Genomic DNA, 22,003 nt, shown 5'->3' on the forward strand with positions numbered 1-22,003 from the left:
ATCATATTCTGATCACTGCCTCTTAAGGGTTCCTTTACCTTAAATCCCTAATTGCCTCCGGCTCATTACCTAATACCCAATCCAGTGTAGCTGATCCCCTAGCAGGCTTAATGACAAACCACTCTAAAAAGCCATCTTGAGGTCATTCAACAAACTCACTCTCTTGAGATTCATTACCAACCTGATTTTCCCAATCAACCCGCATGTTAAAATCTCCCGTGACTATCATAACATTGTCCTTTTGACATTTTTGTACTTCCTGTTGTAATCTGTAGTCCACATCCCAGCTACTGTTGGGAGGCCTGTATATAACTGCCATCAGGGTCCTTTTACCCTTCTAGTTTCTTAACTCAACCCACAGGATTCAACATCTTCCGATCCCATGCCACATCTTTCTGATGATTTGATGCTATTCTTTACCAGCAGAGCCATGCCACCCCCTCTGCCTACCTTCCTATCTCTCCAGTAGAGTGTGTAACTTTGGATATTTAGCTCCCAACTACAACCATCCTTCAGCGATGATTCAGTGATGGCCACAACATCATAATTAACAATTTATAAAAGTGCAACAAGATCATCCACCTTATTTCTTATACTCTGTGCATTGAGATATAACACTTCGAGCATTATATTTGCTATCCCTTTTGATTCTGCATTCCTAATGCACTGATACTCTCCCTGCTGACTGCAATTTTGTCCTATCATCTACCTGCCCTTCCTGACAGTCTGACTGCACAGTATCTTTGTTTTTTTACCATCTGTCCTATCCTGAGCCACTTTACTCCGGTTCCTATTCCGTTGCTAAATTAGTTTAAACCCTGCCCAACAGCTCTATCAAAACTGCCTGTGAGAATATTGGTCCCCTCGGTTTCAGGTGCAACCCATCCCTTTTGTACAGGTCATAATCCCCCCAGATGAGATCCCAATGATCTAAGAACCTGAAGCCCTGCCCCCTGCACTAACTTGTCAGCCATGCATTTATATGCCAAATCATCCTGTTTCTACCTTCACTGGCGCGAGGCACAGGTAGTAATCCATAAATTACTACCCTGGAGGTCCTGCTTCTCAGCTTTCTGTCTAGCTCTCTAAAATCTCTCTTCAGGACCTCTTTACTTTTCCATCCTTTGTCATTGGTACCAATATGTACCAAGACATCTGGCTGCTCTCCCTCCCTCTCCAAAACGCTGTGGATGTGATCCAAGACATCCCTGACCCTTGCACTGGGAGGCAACATACCAGCTGAGTGTCCCATTCATGTCCAAAGAATCTGCTGTCTGTTCCTCTGACTATTGAGTCCCCTATCACTACTGCTCCCCTCTTCTCCCTCTTTACCTTCTGCATCACGAACCCATGGTCCTATTATCCTATTCACCTTTGGAATGTTCTGAATGGAAATTGTTCTCAGGGATAGTCATTGTAATTTGTTACTGCAATGTACAGTACACCATGCCCATTTATAATATTATAACATTATCAAGCCAATTAGTGTTGTCTTGAATGTAGTTGAAATAATTTCAAGTAATGCTGAGATGAGATTGACAGAACACTCTTCAGTTGTATTCAAGATATGATCTTCATTTATCCTCTATTGCAGGAAGTGGACTTCTCATATAACCAGATCTCTGATGTGAAGGAGCTATCAGACCATCCGTTTCTTTCTAAACTGAATTTGAGCAGTATCCTTTACATATTTCATACACTAGGTGGATATGCTAAGAGTAATCATTTTTAAGTCATTCATTAGTTCTCTAATTACTGTTTAATTGTAGTGTTAATCGTGGAATTTACTGATGATATCAAGTTGTAAGTGAGGAATTGATGTATCAGAATAATATTTATTATCACTGACTCATATGATGTATAGTGGTGCTAGAAAGTTAATGAACCCTGTGGAACTTTCTCTATTTCTGCATATATATGACTTAAAATGTGATTAGATCTTTACCTAATAAATAACACCAAAATCTTATACTTGTTCATTTACGAATTTGAGAAAAAAGATTCAATATTACATGTATTTGTTGGAAAAAGCATGGGAACCTCTAGGGTAATGTCTTCGACAAAAGCTATTTGCATTCAGGGTTCCAATCAATGAGATGAGATTGAATGTGTGGGTTGTAGAGGTGCCCAACCCTATATATATATTTCTTAAAAAGGCACACAAAGTCAGGTTACTCTTCTCAAGAAAGATGCCTTAATCAAATCAACTTTCAGAGGACCTTAAAGAAAGAATTTTTTAGATACACAGAGCTGGAAAAGGCTACAGAATCATTTCTGAAGAACTGGGTGTTCTGCAGTCTACTGTAAAAAAAAATTGTCTATGAATGGAGTAAATTCAGTACTGTCGAACTCTCCCTAGGAATTGGCATCCTGCAAAGATCAGATTAAGAGCACAATGTGCAATGCTGAAAGGGGTGAAAAAGAACCAAAGGGTAACAGCAAAAGACTGTAGAAATCTTTAGAACTTGCTAAAGTCTCTGTTCATCTGTCCACTATGAGAAAAACACTTGAACAAGAGTGCTGTTCATGGAATGACACCTCATAGGAAACCACTGCTCTCCAAAAAAAAAATACATTGCTGTATGTCTCAAGTTTGCAAAAGACCACTTGGATGTTCTACAATGCTTCTGGGACAATGTTCTGTGGACAGATGAGATGTAAGTTGAACTTTTTGGCAGAAATTAATATTGCTATGTTTGGAGGAAAATAGGCACTACACACCAGCACCTAAACTTCATCCCAGCTGTGAAGCATGGTGGAAGGAACATCATGGTTGGGGGCTGCTTTGCTGCCTCAGGGCCTAGACAGCTTGCAATCGTTGAGGGAACAATGAATTCAAAATTATATCAAGACATTTTACAGGAGAATGTCAGGGTAGCAGTCTGTCACCTGAAGTTTAATAGAAGTTGGATAATGCAACAAGACAATGATCCGAAAGACAAGAGTAAATCAACAACAGAATGGTTTAAAAAGAAGAACATTCTTGTTTTGGAGTGGCTGAGTCAAAGTCCTGATCTTAATCCTATAGAAATGTTGTAGAAGGACCTGAAGCAACAGTTCATGCAAGGAACCCCACCAGTATCCCCAAGTTGAAACAGTTTTGTAGAGAGGAATGGTCTAAAATTCTTGCAAGCCGATGTGCAAAACTGATCAACAGTTACCAGAAATACTTGGTTGAAGTTAATGCTGTACGAGGGGTTACATCAGTTACTGAGAACAAAGGTTCACATACTTTTTCCAACAAATATATGTAATATTGGATTATTTTTCTCAATAAATACATGGAGAAGTATAATTTTTTGTGTTATCTATTTAATTGGGTTCTCTTTATCTAGTTGCATGAAGAACTGGTCACATTTTAGGTCTTATTTATGCAGAAATAGAGAACATTCTATAGGATTCACAAACTTTCTAGCACCACTGTAGAATTTGTTGCTTTGTGGCAGCAGTACAAAGCAAAATCATAATGTTGTTATAAATTACAAAAATAAGTAAAAAGTGCAAAAGAAAGAATAAAGAGGTAGTGTTTGTGGGTTCATGGACTGTTCAGTGGGATGGTGGATGGGAAGCTGTTGTTTGTAATTCACTGATTGTAGGTCTACAGGCTCATGTACTTCCTCACCAATGGTAGTAACAAGAGGGCAAGACCCACATAGTGGGATTGTTAGTGATGAATGCCACCTTTTTGGAGTACTACCTCTTGAAGATGTGGGGGGGGGGATTGTACTCATGATGGAGATGTCCTTGTTTATAACCCTGTGCAGTCTCTTGCAATCCTGTGCATTGAAGCCTCTATACCAGGCTGTGATATGTGAATTTATATATGTGGTTCCTTAACGTTGTCATAACTGGAGGAGGTAGTGAGGATAAGCTCCTGCTACCTACTTAATACTCCCAATAGTGTAAGCCTCAAATAGCCTCTGACAACCAAACACAACAGTTGGCCTTCACATGTGGCTTAGCTAATAAGCCCAATGGAACAGTTCTACTGACAGGAGAAGTGGCTGGTGCCTTAAAACCAGTCACTTTGGGCAGATGGGGCTGGTCAGCTATGGTTGGCAGCTCATCCAGGAGAAGGAAAACTCTGATCTCAAGCCATCGCTACCTTCCAGCTATAGCCACTCATAGAGAAGGCTTCAGGAGTAAACCCTGAGGGAAAAATCTGGAGCTAGAGTCCCTAAACAGTCCAACATTGAGTTCAATAGTGACTGGCAACTCCTGTGAAGCCACTGGTGCTTCACAGGAGTTGCCAGTCTGTATCGGTCTCTGCCACTTCTTTGTATTGATCAGTTTTGTGGGGGGGGGGGGCAGACCTGCTGCATGGGCAACAGCTTAAGGCTGATTTATACTTCTGCGTCAACTCAACGCCATAAGTACGGCATCGCCACGAACCCTACGCAGAGCCTACGCGGATCCCTACACCGTAGCCTGACGGGCACCTCTCCCAAAATGTAATTACATGTCGCGGCAACACAGACCGAACAACTGTGATTGGTCTGCTTGGTAACATCACATTTCCTCCTACGCTGCAATAGCTTCCCATTGGGCGACTGAAGGGCAGGGAAGGAACTCTGGCTGCAATGCTTTCCATAAAGCTTTACAGACCTCCAAAATTATGGAGGACACATTTTGCTTTTACAAAAAAAGACGCTTGCTTTAAACTTGTTTACTCTGAGAAAGACTACCATGACCATGAAGCCTTGTACGGGCAGATGTGTGTGCATGCGCGACGTGCCCAAATTGCAGAGCGATGCAGACACACCAATGCGCAAGTATAAATGCTTGCAACGCGTGTAGGTCACTTGTGTAGGTTACGGTGTCGAGTTGACGCACAAATATTAATCAACCTTTACTCTCCATATCATACTGCCCTACCTTGTGTACAAGCTTGTATATCATGTAGACAGCTAGGACACACTATCCATGGTCAACCTCAACCAATGCAGGACTTCATTGATGTGGTTGAGTGACTATAGGAGGCAATGGAAATGGGGATAAATGGGGTTAGAAATATTTGGGTATAAGTTTCAATCACTTTCAATGAAGAGCTGGAATTAATATTAAAAAGAAAGTTGAGGCACAAAGGCTTAAAGGCATATTGGAAAATGAGGGTTTTGAAGAGGCATACTGGGAGGTGTGGACCTGAATGATAAAATATCAGATGATAAAGAAAACAGACCAGTATTATTACAAAAGCAAATTAAATCTTAGAATTTTGGAATACACAGCAGATTATTCAGCGGCATTGCAGAAATGACATGTTTCTTTCAATGTGTTGCAAAATCCTGCTCTATCACTTGAAAGCAGAAGATCCGAAGATACGAAGTAAAATTTACCACTGCCAGTTGTTTTTGACTTCTCTGATAAATCAGAGGCACTTGGGCAGGCCATCGTATTTTACTAGAAGTTTCAAACATAAGCGAAGCTAGTTATTGGAAGGGAAAATCTCCCTTTGCTCAAGTAAAGAACCTCCAGTCATATTTATGGAAGACTACCATTTCTTTCTGTCTGGTGTGTAAGCTGGGTCTTGCAAAGAAATTTTGGGGTGACACGCATGCATTTCCGTTAGGGTAAGGGCCAAATGTGTAGGCTCACATCCATAACTACATGTGATAAATTCTCCTTTAGTCTACTTACTCCACCCTGTGCATTCCTCAAGGATAATTTAGGAAGAAAAAAGGAACTGAACTGGCAGAATTTACTTGGACAGCAAATTTTACTTGGTAAATAAATTATTTAATATTTCTGGTGTATTCTTCCTCATGTTTAATGCACAGACAATCAAATACAGGCAATTGAAGGCTTGCAGAACTGTAAAAGTCTCACCTATCTCAACATGGCAGAAAATAGACTTTTGGAAATCAGTGGCCTGGACTACTTGCCAATTAAATTTCTTTTTCTTGTAAGTCTTGTCTTAATATAGACTTGTTTTTTCTTTCTTTCACTCTGTCTTCTTTAAAAGGATGAGGAGCAAAAGTGAAAAGAGTTGCCAATTGTTCCTGAAATTTCTGATGCTGAAGAGATTGCCTGGCAGGAACCACAGGCTAGATCCTGTAGCCTGTAAGCATAATTACTGAATAAAAGTCCCTTGTCAAACCTCTGGGGTTTGATAGGACTATATCCTCACCATTTGTCCAAATCCTTTACCTTTTCAAAACTTATCTCTTAATATTGTCCTTTAGCACTTTTATTTTTGCAGTTTCTCCCATTGTGAAGCACTTTGATCTACATTGTGTGAAAAATGCTTTATATGTTATTATTATTAATGTTTTTTTACATTTGTAGTTATCATAAATAGTTATCCATTTCTTTTTGTTTTCTCATCAAGGACAAAAATATATTTTATTAAGAATTGGGGGAGACAAACTTTAAATATTACCAATAGTTCCTTTCTTTTCTGTAATATAAATTGGTTGCATTTTCAGTTTAGGCAGCATCAGGTTGCTGTGTTCAGAATCTAGGTGCTTCCCACATATTTTTAACTATCTGTTTCTTCAGGCAACTGGGCACCACCCACCATGAGTAAATAGTATATACTGTAGTAGATAGAAAAGAGGTTAAAAACACAAACAGAAAGTACCTTCTCTTTTGTTTCAGGAGATATGTTCTCTATAGTCTATTTAAAAACATGGTTGAAGAGTGGTGTCTTCCACCTATTGAGATTGGCTAAGCCATCATAAAGCCTTTTCATATCTCCCACCAGCAAAATCCTGAGAGTTTCCATTGACTGAAACTTAACCAGGCCAGCCACAAAAGTAGTATAGCTGCAAAAGCAGATCAGAAACCAAATGCCTTGTATGTCTAGAATATGATGGAGCAATCTGCATTTGCTTGGATGAGTGCAATGCCAACAACTCTCAAGAAGCTTAAAAATCACACAGAACAAAGCAGCACTCTTAACAGCCTATCCATAGTATTTTTTCCAAACTTCGTGCAATCTGTACCATTACCAAAATTACATTAAACTGATGACCACTATTTTCAAGAAGAGCAAGTCTAGCAGACATAGTGGTTCATTTTCTCAAGGGCAATTCGAAATGGACAACATATGTTGGCCTTGCTAGTAATAGCCGTATCCCTAAATGAATATTAAAATTAATTTTCTATTCCTTGATCCAATTAAGTTTGCAACTAGGTTATCAGTTTAGACAAAAATAAACAGAGTAAGGGGAGAATTGGAGAATAAGTGGTTTCTGCACTCTTTATTTGAAATACCATTTAGAGCAGTTTAGAGTCAGATTACTCTGTTTCCTGAAAAAGTGCATATGTGAAACTGCATAGAAATATTATGTGCTGTAGCAAACACAACTGAAACAGCGATAAATTACCAAAAGGTTTTAACTCCTTGGTGAATACGTATTTGTAAAATAAAATATTTTGGAATAAATATCAGATTCAGTGATTGATAATTTCAAAGAGAGTTCAGATGCCAATTAAAAATTATCTAGACCCACAGAATTCCTTGGCAAATTTCAGTTATGTCATTAAACCTTCTTTATATTCAAGTCTTTATTAATCTTTTAATTGGAATTTACAACATGCCAACTACTAACAGCCTCCAGAATGCTGGCATATAGCACCATATGTTCACTGCAGTGAAGGGAAGTATAACTGCTCTTTAAATAAGGAGCACTCAAAGGAGTCTGGCTATTTTGGGGCTGAGATTGTGACAGACAATTCCTTGCCTTGAATATATGCCAAGTTTGCATTCCTCTTAAACAATTTAGGTTTAGAAGATATTATAATTAATTTCTTTTGCAATGAAACTCTAGTAAGTTTGATTTTGTGAGGGAGGCCGTACTATGTTGATCGTTTTGTTTGCAGATTGTGACTTTTTTGATGTTTGTAAGAATATGGATTTTTATAACTCAGAAAATTGTCCATATGAGGAAAAGAATCTAATCTTACATTTTTGCTTCCACTCCTTATCAATATTTCTCCCTCTGAAGCACTTAGAGTTTTTATGAAATTAGTATCTCAATAGATTTTCATATTTCCAGCTGTATATCATGATTTTAAAGCTCTCCTAATTCTTATTGTGCATATTTTAAATTTGAGCTTTCTCTTTGCAATGTAAATCTCTAATTGAACAGTTTGTGACTGTTTACTCTGTTATAATATTGAAGTCTCCTAGATTATCCCTAAATTTCCTTCAGTCAAACAACTTATCAGGTTTCTTCTGATAACTGTTAACCCTTATTTCTGGGTACTGTCCCAGTAAATCTGTGCTGCTTCTCAATGCCGTTAGTTCTTTCCCACAGTGTATGCCTCAAATCTTTACAGAATAGTCCAACTATTAGACATTCAACATTACCACCTTGCTTTCTGAATTATTGTTTTCGACACCAAATTAAAGGTTATGTTTGCCTTTCTAAGGGTTATATTTGCCTTATACTGCCTCAAGTAATGTAGCATCCATTGTCCCAAGTCTTTCAATTTAAAATCTTAACTATCTAAATGATTCAAGTAATGATTGACTTACTAGTTCTTCATATCTTGTTTTGTTCTGTAAGAATTTAAATGATGAATTAGACTTTGCAACTTAAACCCCTCAAAAATGTTTACTATATGTATATTCAGGGAATATCGAAAATTGAAAATATCTAATCTCTGAAAGGTAATTATTTTCTTTTTCCCTGAACTATAAATCTATTCACAGCAAGGTAATCAATTCATTAATGTGAAAGGACTGGCAAATATGAAACGCCTACATAAGCTTGATTTGTCAAACAATAAAATAGAAACTCTGATTGGATTGGAGGACCATGATCTGCTGGAAACTATCAATCTAGAGAACAATCAGGTAACAATCTCTGAAGAGTGAGAATGTAAGATTTACCCATTCACCCTTCAACCTAGGTTTTATTCATACGTTCTTGTATATTTTCAGCCTGCTGGTTCCTATTCAAACATTTGTGTTGGTGCCTATGGAATGAAGACATGCTTGAAAAATGGACTTATTGTAATTAAGGTGTAGGTAGTGAGGTTCTGTGGAAGGATTTTTTTAAGCTGAAATATTTTCTTTTGTTGTCACTTACTATCACCTTCTAACAACTCCAGATCTGCTACAGAATATGTCAGATGCAGAACAGAGTGTTCTCATAATGCTGTCTTGATACATTAACCTCACGTCCTGCAACATCAATAATTCCAATTCTGAAAGAGCACACTTCTCCGATGTGTTATTTCTATAATAACCATTGCTGCATTCCTATGAATGTGATTGTCAGCTGATGAGTTATTTTATGTTCATATTCCATGCTTGTTATCAACTAAAACTAGTTTCATACAAACAGATTTCATGTGGGTTCACATAACAGTTAGAGAGAGGAGGACCTTTCATTGTTTCCATCTGGGTTGAATCTAATCCATAGAAGTTATATAAAAACTATGTTATATTTTTGTTTATAAATTCAATCATAATGCTTGCTTTGATGTACTTAAAACCTGGACTCTGGGTAAAATTGATTGCAAATTGTGATTGGTAGATTGTGCCAGTCTTGCTTTTAAAAAAGCATACAATAATAGGAGCAGGAATTAACAGTTCAACTCTTTTGAGCATACAGAAATTTTAAATATGTGCCACTAGAACAAATTGGCAGCACTTTAGTTCTTATTTTCATCCAAGATTGAATTTCTAGGTCACGGTCTTAGACGTAGAACAGTACAGCACAGTACAGGCCTTCGAACCATGGTGTCGTGCCATACTTTTAACCAACTCCAAGATCAATCTAATGCTCCCACATAGCCCTCAATTTTTCTTTCATCTAAGTGTCTATCGGAAAATCTCTTAAATGTCCCTACCATATCTTGTCTTTACCACCTGCCCTGGCAGCATGCTCCATGCACCCACCACTCTTTATATGGGGGGTGGGGAAAACTATGTCTCACATCTTATACTTTCCTCTAAACACCTTATAATAATGTCCTCTTAGATTAATCATTTCCTCCCTGGGTAAAAGGTGCTGGCTATCTACCCTATCTATGCCTCTTATCATCATATACACCTCCGTCAAATCACTTCTCATTCTCCTTTGCTCCAAAGAGGAAAGCCCCAACTCGCTCACCCTTTTCTCATAATACATGCTCTCTAATCCATGCAGCAGCCTTGTAAATCTCCTCTATACTCCTTCTAAAGTTTCCCCATCCTTCCTATAATGAGGCAACCAGACCTGACTACAATAATCTAAGTGTGGTTTAACTGCAGTTTTATAGAGCTGTAACATTACCTCACAGCTCTTGAACTCAATCCCCAACTAATGAAGATTACACACCTTAACCACCCTATCAAGCTGTGCCACAACTTTGTGAAGGATCTATGGACATAAATCTAAGAATCCACTGTTCCTCCACACTGCTAAGAATCTTGCCATTAACCTTGAACTCTATCTTCAAGTTCGACCTTCTCAGCCCAGCTTTGCATCCAATCAATGCATTGTAACCTATGACAACTGTCTATCACCAACCTTCATGTCCCACCCTTTCACTCTCTCATCCAAATCATTTATAAAAATCAGACAATGTTCCCTCTAATTTGTAATGACTAGTGTGTGCAAAAATCTTGTGCTGTGCAATTCTTTGCCCAGTGACAACACGTGCACACTGAATAATTTCTTCAATAAAAACAGTATAAATAAGCCAGTTCTAAAATCTGCGGACAAGTCATCATAAACTCCACATTGTCAGCACGGTCGGCATCAGAAACAGGAAAAGGAAATGTGATTGTGTATGATTGTGAAATGTACTTAACAGAGCAACAAAGTAGAGGGTGACAGCTTTTTGTGCGCATTTTAAGTTCCTTTGTGTGCATGCACACCTTGGAGGGAACATTGATCCCAGAACCACAGTTTAATTTCTGACTAAAAAAATTCAGGGATTAAACACCACTAATCACCGACCTGCAGGCAGAAAACATTTCATCTACTTCTGTGGGCAAGCTCATTCTGAATCCACACAGCTATGGGTCTTATGAAAACCTGTATACACCACATCCACTGCTCTACCTTCACCAATTTCTTTAGTCACTACCTCAAAAATTCAATGTCTTTGATTCCCATCCCCATGCCAAACTAGCTTAAACCCTCAACAACAGCTCTAGCAAACCTGCCTGCAAGGACATTGGCCTCCCTCAAATCGATCCCTTTTGTATAGGTCACCCTTAGCTAGAAGAGATCCCAATGATCCACAAATTGGAAACAGTTCTTCCTTCACCAATTCTTCTGCCACACATTCACCTATTTAATGTTATTTTAATCCTCACTGGCACATAACACTGGCAGTAATCTGGAGATTATTACCCTTGAGGTCCTGCATTTTAGCTTTCTTCCTAGCTCCCTATATTTGTTTTTCAGGACCTCATCCCATTTCCTAGCAATGTCATTGGTGCCAATTTGTACTACAAATGTTAGTTGCTCTTCCTCCCCTTTACCTGATCTGAAACACCCCTGACTCTGGCACCTGGGAAACAACATACCATCTGGAAGTCTCTTACACATTCACAGAATCTCTTGCCTGTTGCCCAACTATTGAATCCCCTAACAAAGTAAATACTTTTTTTTCTAATTCACATCCAGTATTTAGTCGGAGTTAGCTGCGGTATTTAGGAACACTATCCAATTCACCTCATGGCCATCTTTAAAGCTTTTGGAAGCTTAACAGGTGGGACAGTATTTTTGACAAATTGCAAGCAATGCAAATAATTTAAAATTGTGTTGTTTAAAAATGCTATTGAATGTTGCTCTTTAGCAGTGTTGTATTGATGATGTGTTAAGATGTTTGCTGTCCAAGTTAAAATCAATAAAATAATTGGAAAGTGGACTTTTTCATGATATTGAATTTTCTTATTATTAGATCAGTGATCTGGATGAAATAATGCATCTGAGAAACCTTCAGCTTTTGAGAGGACTGAATCTACTCAAGAACCCAATACAGGTATTAGAGAAAGGTGAAGAGGGATGATGAAAGCGAGAATTTAGTAAAATGAATTTTGTTATTAATTGCATCATTTTACTTTTTAAAATATTGAATAAAGGTGTCAAATATTTTGGATTAAGAGGGCTCTGTCAGTTTAATAAAGCTTTGTGGACAGAAATTATTGTTTGTTACTTCTGTGTCTGTAGTAGGGGAATTAAGGGTTATACAGAAAAGGCAGGAAGATGGCGATGAGTCCATGGTCAGATCAGCAGTGATCTTATTGAATGGTGGAGTAGGCTCGACAAGCCAGATGGCCTACTCCTGTTCTTATTTCTTATTGTCTTACATGTTCTTATGTACTGGACATGTGCAGCAGCATCAAATGCATTCAGGACCTTGTCTGATGTTATTTGCATGGGAGTTTGCTGGCTATTCAGGTCAGTGAAACACTGAAGCAAGTCTTTTGCTTGAGGTATACTTGTTAATAGACAGTACTCCATCTAGCCCACTGCCAGAGAGGATGACAGCTTCCATTGCATAACAAATACCTTCTTCAACTCAACAATGTTATTTAAATTTTTTGCATAATTTAAGTTTGCTCATATTTTAATTAATAAGAAATATGCTCATATCACATGAACACATTCACTCATTTGAAATGGTGTGTTACAGAATTAAGATGCATATTTAATCGTTTTGTCTGTGTATGGCATATGTTCAACAGTTTTTAAATGCTCATCTGTGTTAAAGATTTACTGTGAATTTTAAATTACCAATGATGTATGTTTTGTTTAATTCATAGTTGTGACGTATTCATATTAACTACTGCATGTCCAAAGTGACTCACCTTTCAACTCTTCAGGCCAAACATACAAGGCTACCATAAGACATCGAGCTGACTTAGGCCAGTTGTCCCATCATATTTGCTCAGCAATCCAATGATGGCTGATTTATTTTTCCACTTGAGCCCATAACTTTTGATACTCTGACCTATCAATCTCGGGTATAAATATACCCAATGACTTGGTCTCCACAGCCATCTATGGCACTAAATTCCACAGATTCACCACCCTCTGGCTAAAAAGATTCCTCCTTATCTCTGTTTGAAAGGGATGTCCTTCTATTCTGAAGCTGTGCCCTCTGGTCTTAGACTCTCCCACTATTTCCCAGGATGAGGTAGTAAATTAGATTCAACATTGGTTTTGTAGGAGAAGCCAGAGAATGGTAGTAAAGGGTTGTATCACTGACTGGAGGCCTATATCTAGTGGTGTTAACTCTTTTATTCCTGGGATCATTCTCGTGAACCTCCTCTGGACCCTGTCTAATACCAGCAACTACTTTCTTAGATATGAGGCCCCAAACTGCACAAATTGCAGTCTGACCAATGCCTAATAAAGCTTCAGCATTACATCCTTGTTTTTATATTCTAATCCTCTTGAAATGAAAGCTAACATTGCATTTGCTGTCCCTACCACTGACTCAACCTGCAAGTTAACCCTTATGGAATCCTGCACTAGGACTCCAAAGTCCCTTTGCACCTCTGACTTTTGAATTCACTCCCCATTTAGAAAATAGCCTACATCTCTATACTTTATAACAAAGTGCATGACCATATATTTCCCTGCACTGTATTCTATCTGCCACTTTGCCTACTTTCCTAATCTGTCTAAGTCCTACTGCAGACTCCATGCTTCCTCAACAGTACTTTACGCTCCACCTTTCCTTATATCATCTACAAATTTGGCCACAAAGCGATCAGTTTGATCTTCCAGATCATTAGCATATAACGTGAAAAGTAGTGAACCCAACACCAACCCCTGCAGAACACCACTAGTCACTGGCAAACAATGACAAAAAGCCAGTCTTCTGTCCATGCTGGTATCAAATGATTAATCTTCAAGTATGAGTTTCAGCAGGCTATTTAGCCCAAATGCATCACAGCTAGATAAGTTTTTGGTTTATCTCTCAGAGTCCGTACATTTGTTTTGAATGTAGAACACTGGTCAGGATTTGGGACCTTGGTAGTTATTTTGACATGCAGTTCATAAACTGGGTGGTGGGGTGGAGATATGTCTCTACCACAGGAGGTGTAAAGTGCTCCTTCCCTCCGTTTGTCTGCAGATCGCCATTGGGCAAGGTGTGGCACCTGCTTAGCCCCCCAATCAAGGTTATGTGAAGCCATGGGAGCAGGTGGTGGATGATTGTATGAGCAGCTGGTGCATATGATGTCTTGATTACGCAACCGTTAATGCCAGATAGAAATCTCTGAAGAGTATCGGTAATGGCTGGCATCACCCATCTTATAAAGGCACTGCCCAAAAGAAGGCAACAGCAAGCCACTTCTGCCGAAAAACTTACCAGGAACAATCATGGTTAAGACCATGATCACCCATGTCATATGACACGGCACATAATGAAAGAATGAATTAATGAATCCATGAATAAATGATGCTGAAACCAATTGTATTCCCAATGCTATTCTGTCTGAGATCCATATTGAATTTAGTGCATAACAAGAGCCCTCATAGTATTCTAATTTTTCAGAGTAAATCTATCTCATTCCAAAAGACTTACTGGTTATTAGTTGCAATGCATCCTCGTCATATTGAATTTGAGATTTACTAAACAATCCTAACTTTTTTTAAATTACAAAGCTGTAGAATTCCTTAATTTGCCTTTACCTCTACTTTCTGCAGAATTTCAAACCAATCTTGCTGTTTCCTCTTGATTGCTCTTGTCATATTTATTTTCAGTCACGGTGGCTCTCTGTACTATCTTGCACCTCAGCTATTTTTAAGTCCTTTAATGCATTGCATTAGTTTCTTAGACATTAATGTCTAATTTCCAATTTGTATTTCAAAAGTAGAGACAAAACTGAGCAACAAAAAGGTTGCTTTAGGAAATTGAAAGATATCATGAATAGATTGATTTTAATATAGTATTTTAATTTTCAGTATTTGTGTTAATCCAGTCCTTTTTTTATTGTTTCATACCACTAGGGAAACCCAGATTATTTGTTATGGGTTCTTTTCATCATACAGAAACTGACTGAACTGGATAATAAACAAGTGAAAACATCTGATAAGGTAAATGGAGAATTGTTTGGAAAATATTTAAAAAGCCAAGTGAATTGGAAATGTGTCATCAATATTCTGGAATGCAGCATAACCATCTGTAATAAAAATGCTTCTTTGCAAAATTCTAGCCATCGGTTCTCCATCCTGTATATATTCAAATATGTTGTAGTTTTAAATAGTTCTCATTTTTTTTTCCTTTGCTTTCAGCTTGCTTTTCCTGGGGATGTCCTGATTTAATGTCAGGTTTTGAAGGTTAACCTTATAGCACAGTTAACTCAGAATATTGTAGGAAATGACCACTTTTTAAAACATTTTGCCAGCAAAATTGGGCCGCAATTACTGATACCCCGTCCTCCATTCAAGCTTTTTGTTGAATTTAAAACATGGTCATTAACTATCAATACATAACCAGATTTCTCCAAAGATGCAGAAGATCAGGGTCTGAATCCTTATGGTTATTGCCAGAGTCTTCATTTTTTTCCCTTATGTTTTGTATTTAAAAAAAATTACTTCTGGTCAAACAGTACAAATAACTATTGGCATATTAATGGAACTGATTGAATGCCTTATGTTTTTTAAGAAGCTTGTTAGGCTATTGTCAATTAAGTGTGTTTATTGTCAATATGACCAGTCTTTAATTAATTTAGTGAAGTTTAGCACACTAAGTACTGTGCTTAATTTAATTTGGGTTTTATTGTATAATGTCCAAATTCTTTCAAGATGCTTAGATTCAGTGTGTCTGGAATTCTTCTGAAACAGTTTCTTTGAAACTGTATAATTCAGTGGCGACTATGTTAGCTGTTATATTAGAATGACCAGAGGCTAAGAATTAAAGCATTTTGCAAGAATTATAACAGAGCTTGATGACTGCAGTACTGTAAAAAAAAAATGATGTATATGTACCTTGATAATAAATTGAGTGCGCAAAAATTTGCACATATTTAATTAAGTTTGTGATTTATTCCTGTCTTAACTATTTTCTAAGGCATTTTGACTTGCTGTTTCACTTCTTACATAAAACCAACGAATTCAAATGGGTGTGGAATTAGACAGCTTTATTGAAACCAAGAAGTCAGCAGCTGAAATGTCTCAAAATGTTCAGGGAAAGATTTCATGTGTTGTTGAAGATTGAGATTCCACATGTAGAGAGGTTGTAGAATGCTGCAAGAAACATAAGGTTGTTTGAGTCAGTGATTTTAACTTTATACGTATTGACAAGGACTCCCATACTGTAAAAAGACTAATTGGGATAGTGTTTGTCAAATGTATTTTAGAAAGTTTTCTTAATCTTAAGAAGTCCCAACAAGAGGGTGTTCGATACTTGATCTGCTATTAGGGAATAAGACGGACAGGTGACAGAAGTTTGTATAGGGGAACACTTTGCATCTGTTGATCATAATGTCATAAATTTTAAAGTAAATATGGGAAAAAATAGGTCTGGTCCACAGGTTGAGATTCTTAACATTGATAGTATCAGAGAGGATCTGGCAATTGTGCATTGGGACAGGCTGTTTTCTAGTAAAGGTGTGGGTGGGAGGCTCTCAAAAATGAAATTTTGAGTACAAAGCTTGTATATGCCTGTCAAAATAAAAGGTAAAGATAACAGTTTAGGGAACCTTGGGTTTCAAGAGATAAGAAAAAATGGAAGTTCATAGCAAGTATTAGCAGGTAGGAGCAATTGAGGTACTTACGAAGTATGAAGGATCAGATGGTAATCCATGTGTGGTGCCAAAAATTATGAGTATTTGGATAGACATGGACTGATTAGGGATCGTCTACATGGCTTTGTGCATGGTAGGTGGTGTCTAACCAATCTTAATAAGTTTTTTGAGGAAGTTACCAAGAAAGTTGATAAAAGCAAGGCAGTGGCTGTTGCCTGGGTGGACATTAGTAAGGCATTTGACAAGGTCCCGCATAGGAGGTTGGTCAAGAAGGTTCAGTCGCTTGGCATTCAACATGAGGTAATAAATTGGATTAGACATTGTCTTTGTGGGAGAAGCTAGAGGTGGTAGTAGATGGTCGCCTCTCTGACTGGAGGCCTGTGACTAGTGGAATGCCACAGGGATCACTTTTGGGACCATTGTTGTTTGTCATCTATATCAATGATCCGGATGATAATGTGGTTAACTGGATCAGCTAACTTGCGGATGACACCAAGATTGGGAGTGTAGTGGACCGCGAGGAAAACTGCCAGAGCTTGCAACAGTATGTGGACTAATTGAAAAAATCGGCTGAAAAAGGCAGATAGAAATTAATGCCAACAAGTGTGAGGTGTTACACTTGCTTAGGACCAACCAGGGTAGGTCTTACAGATGAGCAGCAGGGCACTGAGGAGTGCGGTAGAACAAAGGGATATGGGAATACTGTACAGGTCCATAATTCATTGAAAGTGACGTCACAGGTGGATAGAGTCATAAAGAAAGCTTTTGGCACATTGGCCTATATAAATCAAAGTATTGAGTACAGGAGATAGGATGTTAGGTTGAAGTTGTATAAGATGTTGGTGAGGCTAATCTGAAGTACTGTTTGCAGTTTAGGTTACCTACCTATAGGAGAAATGTAAATCAGGTTGCAAGAGTAAACAGAAAATTTACAAGGCTGTTGCCGGGACTGGAGGACCTGAGTTATAAGGAAAGATTGAGTAGTTTAGGACTTTGTTCCTTGGAACATAGTAGATTGAGAGGAAATTTGACAGAGGCATACAAAATTATGAGGGGTATAGATCAGGTAAATGTAAGCATGCCTTTTCCACTGAGGTTTGGTGGGACTGCAACTTGAGGTCATGGGTTAAGGGCGAAAGGTGAAATGTTTAAGGGGAACTTGAGGGGAAACTTCTCCACTCAGAGGATGGTGAGAGTGTGGAATGAGCTGCCAGCACAAGCGGTGCATACAAGCTAGATTTCAACGTTTAAGAGAAGTTTGGACAGGTACATGGATGGTAGGGCTATGGAGGGCTAAGGTCCTGATGCAGGTTGATGGGAGTAGGCAGTTTAAGTGGTTTGGTATCGACCGAAGGGTCTGTTTCTATGTTGAACTTTTCTATGACTCTGTGACTCTACGTCTTATAATACATCAGTAATTACAATTGAAAAATCACAGAATGTAATTGCAGTGGATGCCAGTTAATTGAGCCATCGATTAATCAGGGCAGCCACTTCTTGAGGAAAAAGAACTAATCAAGAAGATAACCGGGATTCCCTTTGTTTATTTGGGACACTATGCCACTTAATTGTGGCAGGAGTCTGATGCTGACAGTTCCTAACCAGTGTCAGTTGTACTAATTTGCGTAGCCATTTAGACACTATACTGTGTTTAGAGAAAGCAGTTTTTAAATAGTGTCAGTTGCATGTGTTTATGTTCAAAAAGATATGATTTTTGTCACTGTGAGTCAGCGAAAAATAATGCTTTGCTCAATGCGATTTCAAGCATTCAGGCTTGTGAAATGTCAGAAATAGCCAAGAGTGAAAATTAAACAACTACAAAAAAATAGGAACTATAAAAAAATTTGAAGGTATCAACAATCATCCTGAATGTTACAGAGAAAATGAAGGTTTGGAGGTTGCAATTGTTGATAGCATTGTATGAAGGCAATCTACTAGGGACCTGCGCTGATTTGTTTGATTCATTTACAGTCAATCAAAAGAACGTGCCAGATAAATTCCTCCATCAATAAATATTAGGAACTAACACACAGTTTTATAGTGCTGTAGTAGTATTGCTAGTGTTTTAATTTGTTCTATATTTCATTTAAATACATATTTTGCTACTCAATTACATGGTAGTTTATCTTTTTTATATCTTTTTAAGTACTTCCATGAAACTTTGGCTAATTGGGACAGCTGCTTAATTGGGCCAAAATGCGTTGGTCCCAATGTGTCCCAGTTAACCGGAATCCACTGTATTTCCATGTTCCATTATTAATTTTGATTGGAAGAGAGAACTTTTAATTATACTTTTTTTTGTGGAAATTAAGTTTGAGTATTTATAAATGACACCCTTACATTAGTTAATTTACAATTTGGATTAATCGCTTGTGACTTCAGGTACATTAGATTAAATTTATTTATTGCCTACCCTATAGACATAATGGAAGAAAAATTGATTATTGCTAGAATCAAATTGAAATCAGTGTGCTACTTCACACTTAAACTCAAGCTATTAATGTAGGATTCCCAGATGATTTTTCTTTTCAAATTGATGTTGGCATGGACATGACTTAAGGATGGGTATCAATGCTGGAATCTCAATAAGAAAGTGCATCAAATAACTTAGATTAAAACCTTTTTTTTCCAGATTGTCCTTACCTCTAAAATAGATAGCTTGTATCGTACAAGGCTCTGGACGCTCCGCTAAATGTCCATTTATCCAGAAACCGTTAAAAGCAATCTTACAAATTAGGAAGATTACTTTTTAAAAATGTGTATTCATATATTTAAGCAGTGAACTGTATTTTAGTACCAGAGTGACACAATTAGAAAGTAGGGAAGTCAAGTTAAACTTGGATACAACTTCAGTTTGACTGGGCTTGCAATAATTTGTGTAGTTCTGTTCTTCATTTAATGGCAGTGGATAAACATTGTTCAGAACCGTAGGGTTACAACTGAAAGGCTGAACAGACTAGGCTTCTTCGAAAACAGTGACCAGTGGTGTTTTGCAGGGGTTGGTTTTGGGACCACTTTTTATGCTGTATATCAATAATTTAGATGATGGAATGGATGGCTTTGTTGCCAAATTTGCAGATGATACTAAGACTGGTGGAAGGGTAGATAGTGTTGAGGAAACAGGTAGGCCACAGAAGACTTGACAGGTTAGGAGAATGGGCAAGAAAGTGGCAAATGAAATACTTCTTCTTCTTCATGTGCCTTGTGCGTTACACGCTTGGGCGATCATGGCTTTCCACATCAAACGATCCCACGCAGCGTCAATGATATCTCGCACACTTAGATCTTTCACAGTGTCCATATATTTTCTTCTTTGCGTCCTTCTTCCGTATTTCCCAGGCATTCTATTTCTCCCTTTCTGATGACATGGCCCAGGAATTTAAGTTTCCTCTCATTTAAGGTTCTCATTAAAGATCTTTTTGTATGGGCACGTTGGAGTACTGTCTCATTAATTACCCTATCTCTATATGATATCTTCAGCATTCTTCTAAGAAACCACACTTCTGTTGCTTCTAAGTTTTTTTGGAGTTCTGGTGTTCTAGTCCATGTTTCAGAAGCATACAGTAAGATTGACCAGATGTAACGTTTTAGTAGCCTAATCCTTGTTATCATAGAAATGTGTCTGTTGGTAAAAATGGGTTTCATTTTTTGGAAGTTGGTTTTGGCAATGACAAATCTTCTTATTTCTAGCATCTTGTGATATAAAGCTACCAAGGTAATTAAAGCTGGTCTTTTGTTCAATCTCTTGGTTAGCCGATGTACAATTGGCAGTTGGGAGTATCCTGCTGTTTTGATATTACCATACATTTGATTTTAGTGTTTACAGTTGACGGTTAGACCAAAATCTGCACTTGTTTGTGCTACTTTGTCGAGGAGGATTTGTCGGTCTTCTGCAGCACTTGCTATTAGGGTGGTATCGTCTGCATATCTTATATTGTTGATGTTAACACCTCCAATTTTTATCCCATCTAGGTCTTCTATTTCCCTGAGAATCATTTCACTATAGATATTAAATTATTCCGGAGAGACAACGCATCCCTGTCTAACTGCTCTTTGAATTTTATATTATCATCAATTTTTACCGCCGTCGTTTAGTTCCAATATAAATTTTGAAGCAGTTGTTGGTCCCTTCCGTCAATGTTTAGTTTAGCGAGAATTTGAAATAATTTTTCATGTTGCACTTTGTCGAATGCTTTAGTGAAATCAATAAAGCATAAAAAGACATCATTTTGATATTCAATTGCCCTTTCTGAAAGCATTCATAGTATGAAAATTGTGTTCCTTGTTGCTCTATCCTCAATAAACCCATATTGTAGTTTAGAAGTTTCTGGTCTTAACTTGTTTTTAATTCGACTCAGAACAATCGAAATACACTGTTGGAAAATGCATGCTCCATGCACTTTGGTAGCATAAATAAATGTGCAGATTATTTTCCAAATGGGGAGAAAATACAAAATCTGAGATGCAAAGGGACTTGGGAGTCCTTGTGCAGAACATACTAAAGGTTAACGCAGGTAAAGTTGGTGGTGAGAAAGACAAATGGAGTGTTAGCATTCATTTTAAGAGGTCTAGAATACAAGAGCAGAGATGTGATGCTGAGGCTTTATAAGGCACTGCTAGGCCTCACCTCGAGCATTAAGAACAGTTTTGGGCTCCTCATCTAAGAAAAGATGTGCTGGCATTGAAGAGGATTCAAAGGAGGTTCACAAGGATGATTCTGAGAATGAAAAGGTTATCGTACGAGGAACGTTTGATGGCTCTGGGTCCATACTTGCAGGAATTTAGAAGGATGAGGGGGGACCTCACTGAAACTTTCCGAATGTTGAAAGGCCTATTCAGAGTAGATGTGGAAAGGATGTTTCCCATGGTGGGGGAGTCTAGGTCAAGAGGGCATAGCCTCAGGATAGAGGGGTGTCCATTTAAAACAGAGATGGAGAGAAATTTCTTTGGCCAGAGGGTGGAGAATTTGTGGAATTTGTTAACCACAGGCAGCTGTGGAGGCCAGGTTGTTGGGTGATTTTAAGGTAGAGATTGATAGGTTCTTGACTGGACATGGCATCAAAGGTTATGGGGAGAAGGCCTGGGAGTGGGGCTGAGGAGAGGAAAAAAGGATCAGCCAAGATTGAATAGCAGAACAGACTTGATGGGCCAAATGGGCTAATTCTGCTCCTATGTCTTATGATCTTATGAATAGTTATCACTTACTTGGCAGCACTATCATCTCTGAATAGAAGGTTGTAGGTTCAGATCCTATTCTAGTGCAAGAATTAGTTTTATTCTAGGGCAGGAGCCTGATGACACATACTCAGTGTTTAGGGAACAGCATCTTCCTGTCTGTCATCAGATTTCTGA

General features: G+C 38.1%; 1 protein-coding gene across 3 annotated transcripts in view; it reads left to right on the top strand.

The window, feature by feature from the left end:
• The window catches only part of lrguk (leucine-rich repeats and guanylate kinase domain containing), a 140,315-nt gene that overhangs the window by 19,537 nt on the left and 98,775 nt on the right, over positions 1-22,003 (top strand). For 2 of the 3 annotated variants that reach the window (XM_072241137.1, XM_072241139.1), the window contains exons 5-9: positions 1,595-1,676; positions 5,778-5,902; positions 8,660-8,803; positions 11,851-11,931; positions 14,913-14,999. In XM_072241137.1, coding sequence (XP_072097238.1) covers positions 1,595-1,676; positions 5,778-5,902; positions 8,660-8,803; positions 11,851-11,931; positions 14,913-14,999 — 519 coding nt within the window. The remainder of the gene's footprint in view (positions 1-1,594; positions 1,677-5,777; positions 5,903-8,659; positions 8,804-11,850; positions 11,932-14,912; positions 15,000-22,003) is intronic. The other variant, XM_072241140.1, reaches the window with a different exon arrangement.

This window comes from Mobula birostris, chromosome 23, assembly GCF_030028105.1.
Source record: "Mobula birostris isolate sMobBir1 chromosome 23, sMobBir1.hap1, whole genome shotgun sequence".
Classification (NCBI taxonomy): Eukaryota; Metazoa; Chordata; class Chondrichthyes; order Myliobatiformes; family Myliobatidae; genus Mobula; species Mobula birostris.